Source organism: Euprymna scolopes, chromosome 39, assembly GCF_053919585.1.
Source record: "Euprymna scolopes isolate OS-2025 chromosome 39, ASM5391958v1, whole genome shotgun sequence".
NCBI lineage: Eukaryota > Metazoa > Mollusca > Cephalopoda > Sepiida > Sepiolidae > Euprymna > Euprymna scolopes.
This window is the reverse complement of record NC_136520.1, coordinates 71,650,668-71,668,700: the sequence shown is the minus strand read 5'-3', so window position 1 is coordinate 71,668,700 and position 18,033 is coordinate 71,650,668. Positions and strand designations below refer to the sequence as shown.

The following is an 18,033-nucleotide window of genomic DNA, read 5'->3' as shown; positions in this document are numbered from 1 at the left end:
ATTCACCATTAAAATACTTGTAAAACATGGCGACGTTATGCAACATTTCGTCGATGAGACAGAGGTTGAAGCTTAGATGACAGTTTAGAACCTATCAGGTTGGCGACTCTTTTAAACCCTGTTCAGGAGTGAGAGACTAGTAGCAGATGCACCAGCCCAAATGTGACAACAATACTCCATACATGGGCGAATGGTGGCCTTGTAGAGGTACAGAATACTTTCAGACGTAAGTAACTTTCTAGCACGGTAGAGAGAGCCCACCTTCTTCGCAACAGCCTAGGCAATGCTCTCGATGTATCTGTTCCAACTCATGTTCACTGTGAACGTTAAGCCGAGGAGCTTGAACGAAGTACTTTCAGGTAATGTATCTTTAGCCATAGCTATTGGTGGATGAGAAGGTTTCTTGGAATTTGTGGGGATGATGGTCATGGTCGTTGTGTTACTCTCATGCTGCGTCGTGGAATCGGATTCGTTGGTTTGTGACTGATCAAGTCTTGGTTATCTACCTCTATATCTGTGTTGGATGTGTCGTCTGCCATCACTACATCCTCATTCATCTTTTACGATCCGTCTCATCGGTCGTCCCCATTCGTGACATGCCCCCTCAACCTTATGACCGGTGTTTTGCGCTCACTTGTCAGAATAATTCTTCTGTCCTTTTAGCTCGTTAAGGTGTGATGTCCTCCCACACCCGTCACATAGTTTATTTCGAGGGGTTCTCGGTACCTTCCAGAGTTTCTTCTTGGACTTTAAGTCAAATGTTATTTTCTTTTTGTAAATTATCAACTGTTGGACTAGTTGCAAGTAATGTTTGTCCTGACGCCATTAATATACAAATTTCAGTAAGAAAAAAATAATTCTGTAAAAATAAATCCTGTCTGCAGCGACATGTAAAGCGGACTTAAAAGTCTCCTAAGTTTCAGACCAGTGCTGTATTTGTGCCAAGCGTATGAGTCGGGCCTACCTGCAGCGAAAAGCAAACCCGGGACCTTTTGATTGCAAATCAAGTTTACTAATGAGCTACATCCATCTTACCCCAAAGTGACGATTTAGTTTCGCTTGACAAATATAAAAAATAAGCTGATAAGTCATTCGAGAGGGGGGGGTTGCAAAGTATTGCTCTGATAATGTGACTCGCATTACTGCATTTCATATGGTGGCGTGTTGATTCAACAATATTGTTCAGTGGCATGTTGATTTAATGATATTGTTTGGTGGCGTGTTGATTTGGCGGTATTATTCGGGATTGCATGGAGTAATTTGTGCAGGACCATGCCATCACGTGATGATATATATATAGTCTTGGAAGTTTTTAACCTTTAAAACTATAAAAAAAAAATTTCAATCCCCTGCAATCACTGCATCAACTTGCTCTCTCGAATTCACTATGAAATACTGTTTCGGGGATTTTATTATATAGTTTATTGGCGATCTCTCTTCCCTCGTGAAGCAACATTATTTATAACACTGGATGACGACTGGTGTTCGACTTTTTTATGACCCGTCTTATCAGTTATGTCCTTCCCCCCCCCCAACTTATGACTGCAATAACAGTGTTTTGTGGTCACCTGCCAGAAAAGTTCTGTGTAGTTGTGCGTTAGTTCATTCTCTACAGAAGCCTCTCTTATTTGACATCTTTCTGTCATGAGACAAGGCTTGAGAAGATGGGGAAAGAAGGAGGAAAAGTGAGAAAACATGGGAAAGAAAGACAAAGTGAAAGAGAGGCAGGAAGAAATATCAAGAGAAAAAGAAAAAAATAACAATGAAAAAAAAATGAGATTTTTCTTGTATTATTTAGATTAATCAAACTATTGTTTTCACTTTGATTCTTATTTGCATGTTTCGGCCAATGTACCTGTTGACCTTCTTCAGGCGTATTTTATTCAACTTGGAATTTGTACAGAATTTCGAATTGACCCTTTATTTAATCCACCAGGGTAGCATGCTCTTGTTCCATCAGCCATGACTAAGTAGAATATTCAGGCAATTCACAATTGTATTATTGTATTCTGAGTATCGCCCACACTGAGGACTAAGCCTTCAACCTCCAAAAGAGTGTCACTTAGAACTGAATTACTTAGTACTTTATCCGTTACGCCATGTGTCCTTGTAGATAATTCTAGAATTAATTTGGAAAGCTTTAGTGCGGATGATACAAAGAATTCAACTGATAGAACAAGAACAAGCTACTCCCGTGGATTAAACAAAAGGTTCTGTTCAAAATTCCATGCAGAATTTGATAGAAAAATTCTTGAGTTTGACTAGATATACTTGAAGAAGGTTGACAGTTACGTCAGCTGAAACGTTGTCAAAATAATATGAATTAGCAATCATCATCTGAAAAATTCAGAAACATCTTTTTTTTTTTTTAATTATTTGGACTTTTATCCTCATCTTCTAGTTGTTGCTTTCACGACATTTCAGCCAATTATTCCTCTGGCCTTCGTCAGGTTAACCGCGACGGGATAGGAATGTCGAATCCTCCATCTACCTTTGCAGCAATTGCTGCCTTCAAGAGTTGTTGTCATTTCACCACGGTTTGGTCAACTAATCCTCTGACCGGCTTTGGGTGGGATCGAAACTGCTACCTCTAGCTCCACGCTCACCTGGAATCGTAGATATTCCGCATCTCTGTCCACTGCACCACGGGACCCAAAGGGCAATCAGGATATAGTTGGAGGATTCGACACACCTATCCCGTCGCAGTTAACCTGATGAAGGCCAGAGGAATAATTGGCTTTGGGTGGAATTGAAACCGCTAACACCAGACAATACTCACCTGGAATCGTGGATATTCCGCATCTATATCAACTAATATCGTCGCGGTTAACCTGACGAAGGCCAGAGGAATAATCGGCTGAAATGTTGTGAAAACAACAACTAAAAGATGAGGATAAAAGTCCAAATATTTAAATAAAAAATTATACAATTTACTCATCTTCAAACAAATTCAACAGATTTTCTTATTTACAAAATATGTTCAACCAATAATCAGAAAACTCACATCTCGGGATTTAATCAGAAATCCACTTTTTTTCTGGATTAAAACAGAACAGAATTCCACTAAAAAGCAAAGAACTAACATCCCTGCATAGCACCATGAATAATAGTTTCCATATTGTTACCCATCCAGTTGAACCATACATCTGCAACATCTGCAACTATACACCACACTAAACACGCATCAGTGTCTCAGTTAAAATAAAAACAAAATGTAATAAGTCCTCAGATGAACCTCCCCATTGTACAGTTTATCGATACTCTATGACTAATTGGTAAAGCTTCCATACATTTATATCAGATATTCCTCTGCGCTCCATGTTTAAAATGAATGTGTACTCTATAGTATCAGACCTGACTGAATGGTTAATTGTCTGTATATACTGCTTCATACCCTCCAAGAAATCCTAGCAAAAATCTAACAGCCATCTGTGGTTCTCTCTAGAATGTGCTGCTGCCATTGCACACAAAAACCACTATTTCCACTGCTCTCAGAAAATGGATGTACTGAAATTAAAGCCGCTTTTAGGACTGCCAGCAACCACTGTAAAAGAGTAATAAAAAATGCAAGAGAGTTGTATGCTCAGTCTGTCAAGTCCAAAGTAGCTGAGCAGCAGTTTAGTTCTCATGAGTTTTGAGTTTTATTTTTTTTTTTACACAGTGATCACCACTTATCAAGGCCCGGAAGCCACTCAGGGATAAGGGTTATTGCAAGTACATTACGTTAGTGTGGAGATTTGATGAAGTGTTTACTTAAGGGGGCGGTTCATTAGGAATTTGTTAACATTGGACTTGAACACATCCAAGTTGTAGTCCAGTGGGAAGCAGGCAGACGGAACAGAGTTCCACAGGCGTGCAGTTCTAAGAAAGAAGCTTTGTTCATGGAATCCGCGTTTTGATTTAGGCACAGATATAGACTGGGGGAAATTTTTGACAGTGGATTCAGCTCAACGGGTGTTTTTCGTGAACGATTGGCGGAGGGGGACCAGAGATTGGAGTTCAGACGAGCACCTGCCATGGAAATAACGATAAAACAAGGATATGCTCGCAACGTCTCTTCTGTGGGAGAGAGGTTGCAGGGTAGAGAAAAGGGCATCCCCCACTAAGCCACGAAGTCTATTTTGTACTCTGTCAAGGCAGGATAGGCTGTTTTTAGCAGCTCCTGCCCAGATATGGCAACAGTATTCCATCCTTGGACGTACTTGGAGTTTTGGCGAATAACAAAATAACAAACAGGGTCCTGAACCAAAACGTGCTCCTTATCCCAACCGTCATCAATGGACCTGAGGTGATCTTATCGGCATTAGACAAAGTCAAACTCTTTGTCAAGAAGTTTGCAGCAAATTCTAACCTACGTGATCAGGGCTGCCTACACCTTATATTTTCTCCTGTGTCTGAAAACACACTATGCGAAATACAAATAACTGTGTGTGATGTTGCCAAGATTATCAAAAATCTTGATCCCAGTAAAGCAACTGGCTCCGATAGCATTCCAATTATAGTACTCAAAAAGCTTCAACCAGAACTAGCCCCCATACTTACAAAGCTGAATAAAGATTGTCTTAAGGAGAAATGCTTCCTAACACCCTGGTAAACCTCATCAGTATGCTCCGTATTTAAAAATTCAGGTGATCAGTTATCTCCCTCTCAGTACAGACCAATCAGTCTTCTGTGGGTCATGAGTAAGTTACTGGAATCTGTAAAACAGAGCAGTGGTCAACCATGCTCAGTGGCATGCAATATGGTGTCCACTCTGTGTGTTTTATTAAGTGTATGTCAGGACAGCCTAGCAACAAACAGAAATGGAGTCAGTGCACCCAGCGATTGAGGTGATAGATTTAAGAGATCAGCTCCCTAGACAAAATACGCTTGAAGCAGGTATCGAATTGTTAGATGGAAATTGTGTCACTTGTTCAACACAGAGTTTTCAAGGAGTTTGTGTCAGGAAAGCCGAGAAACAAGATGTTGCTGAAAATGTAGAGCTCTATGTGAATGTTTCTCCAAGACCTATCTACTCGTTGACCATTTTAAGGTAAGTAAGAAAAGAAAGAACAAACTAATTTTAGCCTATCTTTTCAAAGGAATAAATTTTTTGGTCTCTCCCTTCATGAATGATTCTCTCTCTCCAATAAAACCTTTAAAACCACCAACAAGTCTCCTTGTGCTTCCATGCATGAATTTTAATTGTCTTCAGTTAACAAGATTAACAGCCACTAGATGATGCAAGTATACAAATCAACAGCCATACATATGGGAAGTGAGGATGGAAGGAATGAAAATTCATATGTAAAAAAAATTTCTTTAATTGGATTTCTTCTTGATTGCCCCCTCCCCACTCCCCAAAAAAGTATGCATTTATTGTAAAATGAATATGTCACATAATTGCTGGGCCGGTTGTTCAAAATGCCTTTGTTCAGTCTATATAAATGTTAACATATAATTTTGTCGCTGGTACAAATATATACACACACTGACAGCGAAGTAAAAAAATCACAACACAGTTGATCTACAAAAATACATGGCTTTTATTTCACACTGATAATCAGCTTTTCAGTTGTTATTCTTGTTTTGATGTTTACTGAAAGGCGCAGGGCTACACATGTTAGACAGTTGGCTGGTGATCATGACACCTGCCACAGCCTTCTTTCTTTGACTGACTATTTTTGTGTATCTGCGGTGATTATATTTATAATCACATTCTTTCCATTGGAATCTCTAATATTTCTTTTGTCTTTTGTCTCAACGATTGACCACTATGTACTCAAATATTTCTGGGTTGAATTATGCATTTCGTTATTCAATAGATGGAAATACCAAATTCTTAACATTTATGCGTGTGCAACCCACTGAATGTTTTTCTTCCCAGCATTGCCTGCCAATATCTAACAAATGTGCTTCCCGTCATTTAACTGTTTTGTTTGTGAAAATGTTACATGTCACCTCACTCCATTTATTTTGTAACACATTCATTATGTAATGCAATGGTTATTGTGTAACATGTTTATTATGTAACATACCTATTATGTACCCCCTATTTGTTATGTAATAGGTTCACTATGTAACAGAGACGTTACAAACCACAGTTATATAACATATTTGATGTGTAACACTGTGACACTATGTTTGACTGAGATTGTTTAATGCTGGGAGAGGAAGGAAAAGAACAAAAAGAACAAAGGATAGATGACAAAAGAAAAGAAAGTAGGTTTAGTGAGTAATAAAAGAACTTATCAATAGACAATGGATAGGAATTTGTTCTTAATGAATGCAAAGAGAAATAAGGATAAGGTTGAAATTAGCATGACGAATGGAGATAGCAAAAGGACTGAACAATGGACTAAGGATAGGTGACAAAAAGGAAGTAGGTTTAGCAACTAATAAAAGAACTTATCAATAGACAATGGATAAGAGTTTGTTTTTAATGAAGACAAAGAGAAATATTGGTAGGTTTAATACAGGGTGTGATTAGTGTCTGTTTATTTTATTTTTCTACTTTTCCGTATCGATGGTTGTCAGTAAGAAAATGACGATAGAAGTGTGACACTATGTTCGACTGAGGTCGTTGAGTGATGGAGAGGAAGGAAAATGACAAAAAGAAAAAGAACAAAGGATAAATGACAAAAGAAAAGGAAGTAGGTTAAGTGAGTAATAAAAGAACTTATCAATAGACAATGGATAGGAATTTGTTCTTAATGAATGCAAAGAGAAATAAGGATAAGGTTGAAACTAGCATGATGAATGGCGATAGCAAAAGGACTGAATAATGGACTAAGGATAGATGACAAAAGAAAAGGAAGTAAGTTTAGCAAGTAATAAAATGACTTATCAATAGACAATGGATAGGAATTTGTTCTTTGCAGACAAAAAGAAATAAGGGTAGAGTTGAAATTAGGGAGTGACGGACTAAACAATAGAGAGGCCAGTCGGACACTTAGTCAGTTGAAGCTTGAACTCTGAGGTGGACAGTTGGAATTCAAACGCCACTGAAAACAGATCCTGGTTTGGACCAGATTGACAGCCTTTGAACAAACTGAGATGAATTAATTAACTAACCAATGAAGACGGCCTCAACACCCAGATTCCAATCGGCGTTTGTGTTTTTCCTTTGTTTTGTTTTATTTTTATACTTGTGCACTCACGTGTGTCCTCATCAACAGTTGCCAGTGAGAAAATGATGATACGGCCATAAGAAGTTGAACGAAAAATCTATGGCACACACACAACGTTTGGGGTCGGCGTACTGTCAGTGGGGTCACGTGCCGGTCACATGCCTACCGTGGTTAATTTTTTTTTTTTTTTTTGAAAATGATGATATGGCCATAAGAAGATAAGAAGTTGGACGAAAAATCCACAACACCCACAACATCTGGGGTCGGCAACTTGTCGGTGTGGTCACAACATATCCATCATGTGTCATGGTCGTTACATAATACATTCATTATATAATTCATTTGATGTGTAATAACAATAGCTAAAACATTGTAACTATAGAAACTAAAATGAAGAATGTTTTCCTTACTTGGTACGTAACGCCAGATTCTTTCATTGCTGTTGTAACAACATTTTCGATGTTTGCTTCGTGAAGTTTTCGTGCAATAGGTGGGATGATACCTCCAAGTCTACAAAAGATTTTTAATAATTTTTTTTTAAGTAAAATCATTTGATTGTTTTGTTCTACAGCATATCAATTTAATTTTTTTATTTTTTATGGCATATCAACCTTTTTCATGTTATTTAATGCCGAATCAAGTAATCTAAGCTTCAGCACCGACGAAATGTTGCATCCCTCTGCCTGTTCTACAAGTATTTTAATGATGAATGCTCTGACGAACTGCAAGCACTTGTGCCCCCACAACATAAACACTCTCGACAAACCCGACAGGCAGCTAAATCCCACCCCCACACAGTAAAGATCCCTAGATCTAAAAGATCTTTCTACTCCAGTAGTTACTTCCCCAGAACCGTTAGACTTTGGAATTCCATTCCAGGTCCCTGCTTCCCCAGCTGTACTGACGTGCAGAAGTTCAAGTGTAACATGAACCGACATCTTGCTGCCCAAATCCTTACATAGTACCCCAGTAGTTGTTGCCCCTGATAGTAGCCCCCTTCACCAAAGTGGCAATGTGCCTTGTTTGGGGTGAAAATGTAATAAAAAAAAAATATTAAAAAATATAATAAAAAAAAAAAAATTAAAAAAAAAAAAAATTTTTAGCAAAAGGTTTTATGCTTCAAGTTTTTTATATCTTCAAATATTTATTCATGGTGTTTGGTTTGGTTGTTTTGTTTTACAGCATATCAACCTTTTTTTTTGTTATTTAATGTCAAATCCAGTAAATTGAGAAAAAAAGTTTTTATGCTTCAAGTTCTTTCTATCTTCAAATGATGTTTGTTTTAGTTGTTTTGTAGAGGAAAATTGTTGTTTTTGACTTTGCAGAACATGATTGAGTTTTATAAATGGAAAGGGGGAAATAAACAATGTTTAGTGTATTTTAGGTCAGGAAGCCAGTATCTTCAGACAGTCTTATCTGGTAACACTAGTACAGGTTAGTGGAAAGTGAGAGAGGAAGCGAAATCCTGAAACGGAAAGAGATTCTTCCAATGATGAGAAGAAATAGAATTCTGGGGAAATGAATTTTTAAAAATTTTTACAGTAAAATAAAATCACACCATCACTGGTGAAAAATTATTAAGTAGATGCAAAGCATTTTTATTTCCCAAGGGTGAGAAATCAAGGTCTGGGATTCAGAAATCTTTGCAGGAATCAAAGTCGTATTTTTAAAACCGACTCCCACATCATCATAATTATAATAATAATGATGACAAAAATGAAAACCATAAAATTCATTGGGACGTGGAGATATAAACAGATAAACTCATCCAAGCAAAGAAACGGAACATCATAACAATTAACAAGAAGGAAATAAATTGTAGATTTTGCCATTCCAGCAGACTACACGGTGAAGATCAAAGAGACGGAATAGTGAAACAAATATACAGAACTTTCTAGAGACCTGAAAGGAATATGCAACATGAAGAAAATTAATGTAATACCAATAATTGTAGGTGCACTAGGAACAGTCGCAAAAAAACTAGAAAAAAAGACTAGAAGAAATCGGAATCTGGGGGAAGACTGAGATTATACAACAGACAGTAATGCTGAAAAGCAGCCAAAATCTTAAGGTAAAACCTTAAAATTATATTCCTTGGAAAAAGTATCTGGATTTACATTTGTGGTTAAAACAATCTGTTCTACATTTCCAAGTAACAATTTCTGCTGTCAGAAAAAAAAAAAAAAAAAAAAAAAAAAAATCACTACTCTATATTCGATAGTGCTGCAAAAACTTGTTACTCCAAAAATCGATGCTCTGCTGTCAAAACTCTCAACTCCAAAACATGACGCATTGCTAACAAGACTTGTTATTCCAATGTCCAAATCCAAAATTAACTGTCTCCAAAAAAATCAGGTTTCTTATTTCAAACTGGAAACATCTCATGTGCATATTAGATGACAATATCGCAAACATATAAAGAGAAAAGGTGGCTATTTTTTTTTTTGGGGGGGGGGGAGATTTTGTCTTCATTCTTTTTGACTGCACGGGACCTTACAGATTGCATAAAAACAGGTTTGTATCAATTTTTGAGACGTTTAATCACAGAAGAGTAACTTATCTTGCCTTTGGCAACATTTCAAACCACAAGACCAATAATTGTAGGAGCACTAGGATTAGTCACAAAGAACTTGGAATCAAGGGGAAGATTGACATAGTAATGCTGAAAATAACTGAAATCTTAAAAGCAGAAACTAATCTACAAAAATAAAAAAAAATAAATGTTTTGAGTGTTTGTGCATTTTCTTAGCTTCATTCATTTTTTTTTAAGAAGCAGACGACATTTTCATTTAGCATAAAGATCTCATTTTTTTTTTGCTTTTAAAAAAAACTACAAAAAAAGACGCAAATAATTTTTGATATAAAAGAGTTCTTATTTTCTTTTCTTCTCGAAATTCTATGGAAAATATTAGGCTGGTGCAAAAATAATGTTGTTTTTTGACGTTCAACTTCAACAGATCATAACTCGTTTCATAATAAACTTTATTAATCAAAATAAGAACCATTAGAATCGACACATTTTTGCCAACGAGAAACAAGTTTATTTATCCCATTAGAATGGAAATTCAGAGTTCTGGAAGCGACGAAGTCATTGAAGGCTGATTCAGCATCATCTCAACTTCTGAAGCATTTTTTGCGTAGTTGTCGAGATGCTTGAAAAAGTGATAATCGGAGAGTGAGAGGTTCGATGAACATGGTGGATGAGGCAGAGTCTCATAGCCCAATTCGTTCAGCTTCTGCAGAGTCAGTTGAGCAGCATGCAGACGAGCGTTGATATAGAGGAGAATTAGTCCCTTCATATTGACCAATCTAAGGCACATGCGTTGGAGCTCCTGGTGCATTTCGTCAATTTGTCGGTAGTACTTCTCTGCCATAATCATTTCACCTAGATTCAAGAAGCTGTGATGGAGGAGACCGGCTGCAGACCACCAAACAGTCACCATAACTTTTTTTTGGTGCAATTTTGGTTTCGAGAAGTGTTGTGGAGCTCCTCCAGAATCCAACCACTGTGCTGAACATTGCCGTTTGTCGTAGAAGATCCACTTCTCATCATACGTCACAACCCGCTCAAGAAATCGGTCGTTTTTGTTGTGCAGAAGGAGCATAGAAGACACTTCAAAGCGACAATTTTTTTTTTTATTATTGTTCAATTCATGCGTCACCCATTTGTCCCACTTTTTTGACTTCTCTATTTGCTTTAAATGGCAAACAACTATTGAGTGGTCAACCTCGAGTTTAACAGCAACTTTTTATGTGGTTTTGTGAGGATCGGCTTCAATTAAGGCTTTCAAATGTTCGTTATCAACTGCAGTCGGGTGGTCATAACGATCTTCATCTTCGAGGCTCTCATCACTATTGCAAAATTTCTTGAACCGCCATTGTGCCACACGTTCGTTAGTGGTTTCTGGGCTAAACGCACTGTTGATATCACGAGCTGTCTTGGCAGCTTTTCGGCCTAGTTTGAACTGGAACAAGAAAATCATGTAGATTTTTTTTGTTTTTTTTACATGCATATCAAGGCCCAGGGGGCCACTCGAAGATAAAGGTTAAAGAGTGTACAGTAGTCAATGGGACAATATCATAGTAACCGTTAGTAGTGCAAATTTGGTAAATTGGATTACTTAAGGGGAACAGCTCATCAAGAATTTGTTTATGTTGGACTTGAAGATGACCATATTGTCTACGAAGTTTAGGTTTAGGCACAGATAAAGAGTGGGCGAAATTATTGATAGTGTTTTCAGCTAGACGAGTGTTTCTCGTGTAAGTTTGGTGAGGCGGAGGGACTATAGATTAGAGCTCAGATGAGCATTTGCCATAAAAATAACAATACAGCAGAGACAGGCTCGCATTTGAATTTTGTCCATGCTGTTGAAAAGCTAGCAAAAAAATGAATGAATGAGAGATTGAGAACGATAACAAATAATATCATTCGATAGAGTGAAAAACGCGCTTCAAAATGATATATAGCATGGTTTTATATATATATATATATATATATATATATATATATATATATATATATATATATATACATACATAAACCAATGAATTAATTCAGAAATCTGTAATATAAATCTCACCAGTCTGTTTAAATGAATATATGTTTGTATGCTTGTATGTCTGCTTAAAACTTTGGACAAAGGTGACAGATTTTCATGAGACCGGTATTGTTTTGAAGCTCAACCCTTCGGACGACAAATATCGAAAAATTGGCTAAAAACATTAATTTCTTCACCTTCAACTGGCCACTTTTCTACAAGGAGGGGTCGCTCTTTCGCCGATATTTTTAAAGTCATCCCTCTTTTCGACTGACTAGCGTTAATTTAAACCTTTGCCACTTCCGTTTTTTTTTGCCCAACTTACACCTCCAAACACCCGGGCAACGCCGGCGGGCACCCAAGCTAGTCATATATAACAGTAACATATGAGAAATCGATGTTTTTGCACCAACCTAATAGTTCTTTTGGGTTATCACCATATTGTTTCAGATTCCCAAAATTCGAAATTTTGAGATCAAATAAAACATTAAAAACTACTTCAAAACACACACACACACACACACACACACAAATAAAATAAAATAAATAACAGCTAGATAGGTAAAAGTAACGTTTACTGGTTACGGTGACATTTATTTATTGTCTTGCTAAATCACCAAAAAAGGAGATCGTAAAACTTTAATTTAACTTTGAAATACTATTTAAAACTAGCGTGGTTTAATAAGTGCATAAGCACAAAAAAAAAAAAAAAAAAAAAAAATGAAAAACATTTTAAAGTAAGGAATATTTCAAAATGAGGGATTGGGTTTGTATTACTGTACACATAGATTCGAAAAAGTTGTCAAAAAACAAATATATAACAAATAAATGTTATCAAAGGCAAGATAAGTTACTTTTCTACCAAACTGGATATATTTTTCGTGTTTTTATTCAATGTAACATGTTTATTCAGCTCGAAAACCATACAGTGTTTACCGATGTATTGGAACATTCAAGATGGCGTCTTATTCTCTTTAACACGGTAAGTGTGGGAAAAGATGTTATAAATAAAAAACCGGATAAAATACTGTTAAAAACTCGCTCAATATATGTTATCGTTACATAGGTTGACATATATTCGGCGGGTTTTTAATAGTATTTTGTATAGTTTTTTTTTATTTATAACACCTTTTTCCATACTTACGGTGTTAAAGAGGGTGTGAGACGCCATCTTGAATTTTCGAATACATCGGTAAACACTGTATGTTTTTCGAGCTGAATAAATATGTTACATTGAATAAAAACACAAAAAATATATCCAGTTTGGCAGAAAAGTAACTTATCTTGCCTTTGATAACATTTATTTGTTATATATTTGTTTTTTTGACAACTTTTTCGAATCTATGTGTACAGTACAGTAATACAAACCCGAGGGATTTTTTAGGGTCTTCATCGTGCAGTCGACGACTTCGCAGAAATTGTTTGTAAACAATAAACAATAACAGTCGGAACTTGAACTTCACCGTGAAATAAAACTCTGCTTGATTTCTGAGACCGTTGTTGTTGACATTACCTCATCCTTTGGGGATGAGTATTATTGGTGGCCTCAGGTACCTAGGATGCTAAAAGGTCTTATCTAGGCTATTATAACCACCCAGAATGACTTTCTTCCTTTTTTTTTTAATATGGGAACTGTTTGTTGTTGTTTTTTTTCGTTATAATTTGTCGCCATATCTAATTTATCTAATTTGCTGCAGTGTCCAGCAATGTAACTATACTTACTCAACGTGGGTGGAGGTCTGAGAGTGGAGACCTTCACCAAGGACACGACCCCAGTTGTCTACCACAGCGGCCCCGGTGTCATCGCAACTCGTTTCTATGCCAAGAACGAGGCGCCTTGTTTCCCCTGTATATTCCCCGAGCGGACGAAGAGATCCACTTTTATTGGTCGTACTGCAGTAATGTCGTGTTTTCTTCCCAGGCGAACCTCTCTTGAGCACACGACACGCGTTTAACGGGCGAAAAGAAAGAAAAGTGGCCAGAACGGTATGCCGGCAACACAAGTGGGCCATGGAGGCTGACATGTTTTTTGAGAATCATACGAAACTATGGCTCGCGCATTATACATCGAATCGGGACTTTTCGGCCCCAAAACTTGTTTTTGTATTTTAATTGGATATTTAACAATGCATTTTAAGTAAAAACTATTACATGATTACGTGCCATGTCGAGATTAGTAACATATCCAAAAATTAGGAAAAATGATAAAGTAGAAACTTAGTGAAAATTTATTTCAAAAGAATTGAAAGTTCGGCACTTCACGGGGGACGTGAACCCTACGTAAATCGGGGTTTCATTAATGAATGCGTTATTGGTTTTCATTGGTTCATTTATCCATTGAATTTCTATCACTTTCGTCGAGTACAAATTCGAAGAAACAAGTAACTAATATCGTGCGCTATTATATTTTGTATCAAAACTAAATTTCTTTCACTTTTTTCGTGTATATCTTATACACTTTTTTTAATCAAGCGTGTTTTTATTTGATTTGATTTGTATTTATTTATTGGAGTAAATTTGATTCATACTTTTATTTAGTGCTCGTTTTTATTTCACTTTATTTTATTTTTATTTCGTGTTAATTTATTTTTATTATTATATTATATATATTTTTTATTATATTTATATTATATTTTTATTTTTTACAACATTTATTTTTTCATATATATATATATATATATATATATATATATATATATATATATATATATATATATATATATATTTTACATCGAGGAAACCACTTATCAAGACCCGGAAGACACTCGGGGATAAGGGTTATTGTGTGTACAGTAATCAATGGGATAGTATAGTAGTAATCGTTAGTATTGGAGATTTGATAACGTGTCTTACTTAAGGGGGCTGTTTGTCAGGAATTTGTTTATGTTGGACTTGAAGACATCAAAGTTGTAGTCAGGTGGCAAACAGGCAGTCGGAAGAGAGTTCTACAGTCGTGCACTTCTAAGAAAGAAGCTCTGCTCATGGAATTTACGCTTGGATTTAGGCACAGATAAAGAGTGGAGAAAATTATTGACAGTGGTTTCAGCCAGACGGGTGTTTTTCATGAAAGATTGGCAAGGGGAGACCAAAGATTGGAGCTCAGACGAGCACTTGCCATGAAAATATAAATAAAACAAAGACAGGCTCACAACATCTCTTCTGTGGGAGAGAGGTTGCAGGGAAGAGAAAAGGGCATCCCCCACTAAGCCACGAAGTCTATTTTGTACTCTGTCAAGGCAGGATAAGCTGTTTTTAGCAGCTCCTGCTCAGATATGGCAGCAGTACCCCATCCTTGAACGTACTTGGCTTTTATACAAATAGAAATTGCATCAGTGATGAGATATCTTCTGGAGCGGTAGAAGGATCCCACCATCCTCCCAGCGACCTTGGCAACAGACCTGATGTACGTGTTCCATTTAAAATCAGGAGTAAAGGTCAAATCTAGAAGCTTGTCAAAACATGGAGCCTCCCAAGACGAGAGCCATCCATTTCAATTGATGCCAGATGGAAATTAGATGGTGTAAAGATAGGAGCTTGGTTTTAGATGCATTAAAAATAACCAGCCACCTCTTCACCCACTGTACCACGTGCTCAAGATCAGAGGAGAGAGAATCAGAGAGAACTTTGTCATTTACGGCCTTTGATGTGTTGCTTTAGATGGTCGTGTCATCAGCATAGATGTCAACGAATGATTTAAGTATGTGTTTTGGGAGATCATTGATGTAGACCAGGAAGAGAGTTGGGCCCAGGATGGACCCCTGAGGCACTCCAGCATTAATACTGTGGACCTCTGATTTCTGCCCATCAACCACTACTCTAATGAGCCTATCAGAGAGAAATGATTTAATAATTGAGAAAACATTTCCAGTTATACCGTAGCTGGATATCTTGTGAAGTAGGACCTTATACCATACCTTATCGAAGGCCTTTGATGTGTTGAGAGCAATTGCCCTAGAAAGGACGCCTTTGTCGAGAGATTCACTAATCCTATGAGAGATAACCGTTAGCACATCTGCTGTAGATCTAGCAGAATGGAAACCATATTGCATGTCACTAAGAAGGTTATTTCTGCTGAGGTGATTGACAACTTCTCTATTTAATATGGATTCCAGCAGCTTACTCATGACGCACAGGAGACTTATTGGTCTGTACTGAAAGGGAGATGACTTATCACCTGAATTCTTAAATACAGGGCATACTGATGAGGTTTTCCAGGGGAAGAGACAAAAAATAGCTTTTCCCATCATGCACTGCCTTTCCAAGATGCCCTTCGGGTATATAAATGAGCTAGCCATCCTTTCCTTCTTTCCCAAAGAGCGATGCAGATACGCCCGGTACGTCATATATTATTATTTTTTTGTTTCTAACCAGAACCTAGCCCTAAACAGCACCTTTTTTTCCCTTTCGCATATACCCCACCCTGATGCAATATTTTTGAGTAATAATGGGGTATGGTCCCTTACAGTTGGAAGATTCTATTTATAAACGATGCTGCTAGGAACTGACAAATCAAATTAATTCACATTCTGCTACCAACCAATCAGAAACCAGAATTGCTCGATAAAAATTAAACCTTTTTCTTTAGCAGCCATGCATTTGTTTTCTTTGTGTCAACAAGAGAATAATCTTTTGCTTTGTGGCTACAAAAATTATAAAGTTAGGAACCTGAACAAAAGAACTGTCTACTGAGAACCAGTCACCTCCAGGACTTGTATAGAACAACTATGTTGATATATATTCAACTGCTATAGGGTTATCTGCCCCTTTCCAAAACCCTTTTACTGTGGGAATTCTCTCCCCTTTTATTTCTAACTCTTCGATTCTCCATGTTGTAAATAAAATACACACACATTGTGTGCGTCTTAGTATTTCGTCAAACAAAATGTGTTCATAGTAATTTTTAAAACCTTTCTGGATGTCGCAGGCTCCGGTGATGAGGTATGTGTCCCCACATTTTTATTAAATGACTTCCACTCATTTTCAACAAACTAACCATCAGAAACTGTTCTGAAACTAAACATGGCTTCCAACTCAAGACACTCTGACTATAAAAATCCGTAATCTTAAACCTCGTGCCATTCGCATGAAATCCATACTTTGCTAATCCTGCATAATGAATACTCATTACAAGAAAACACTTATGTTGGAATAATATAAACTAATATTCTTGACACGTAAATTAATGTTGTTATTGCATGTTACTACAGCGATTTCGAGTTCTTTGTCAAGTGTCATTATTTTCCGGAGTTATTTCTATATTTTTATTTTTATTTATATGAGGATGTGCCTTGGTGAAAAACTTCTATTAATCGGCGATCTCGTTAAAGTTTCCTTTAACGGTTCCATGGATGCCGTCCTACTTTTGACTTCAAGAAATTTCAACGCCTGCAACTTCAGTCCTAAAAATCGATAGATCTTAATTATGAACTGGTGGACACCGACTCACACCCTTAGAAATAGGTGGGTTCTTATAATCCTCTGCGCATCTTCCTATAATAACCCTGCATGAGTTCCTATAATTGGTGACCCCGAGGAACTCACGCGAGGTTACCGATTATAGGAGGATGTGCAGAGGTTGCCAATTAAAGGGGGAATGATAGATTCGAGTTCAGTCGAGTACTTGCCATGAAAATAATGGTGCTTGTGCATAGTTTGAATTAGACATAACTCAGTGTCCGATCTGCTTTGCTCGGAACATGACGTCATCCACTCGGGTTTGATTGTAATATGACGTCAGACATCGATTAGCCAATCAATGCACTACAAAGTAGCAGACAAACTTTTCAAAACAAAAATTGAAAGGAAATAAAAATCATTAAATTCATTAAGCAGCACACACCTGAACAGCCCTTTTTCTGAAAACTGTGTAAATAAAAAAAAAATGAATATCTCCAGTTTGGAAAAATATTTGATGACGCTGGAACAAGACGTCTCATATTGTCAAGAAAAAAAAAAATTAATTGCTGAAAAAAACAAAACAAAAAAAAACAAGAAAAATTTGTATTATATTACAAAAAGATGAAAACAAAAAACTTGTTACGGTAGGTCACTGTTTATTAATTTATTTTTTGCTTTGTTTATTTCTTCTGTTAAACTTATTATTTTTACATGTTTCCTTCATTTTTTTTTTTTTTTTAGCAGTGTTTGTTATGCTTTCATAATTAGCGGAGCTCGGTGGTTAACGTTGTGTTCCGAGCAACACCAATTGGACATTGAGTTACCTTTGGTTCAAATTATACACAAGTACCAAAATAACGAGAGAGCAGAGACAGGTTTGTAACATCTCTTCTGCAGGAAAGAGAAAGACGTTACTGTTATCAAAGAGTATCAGATCTGTACATCAAATTTGAAAACATCAAAAGTTTAAATTCTGTAGAAATTTTGAT

The 18,033-nt window shown here is 36.8% G+C and overlaps 1 protein-coding gene across 1 annotated transcript in view; it reads right to left on the bottom strand.

The window, feature by feature from the left end:
- Positions 1–13,699, bottom strand: part of LOC145263860 (tRNA N6-adenosine threonylcarbamoyltransferase, mitochondrial-like) — a 48,671-nt gene extending 34,972 nt beyond the window's left edge. The window contains exons 1-2 of the mRNA XM_080120935.1: positions 13,370–13,699; positions 7,520–7,619 (exon numbers count right to left, since the gene is read on the bottom strand). Coding sequence (XP_079977061.1) covers positions 7,520–7,619; positions 13,370–13,671 — 402 coding nt within the window. The 5' untranslated portion in view covers positions 13,672–13,699. The remainder of the gene's footprint in view (positions 1–7,519; positions 7,620–13,369) is intronic.
- Positions 13,700–18,033: the final 4,334 nt, after the last annotated feature.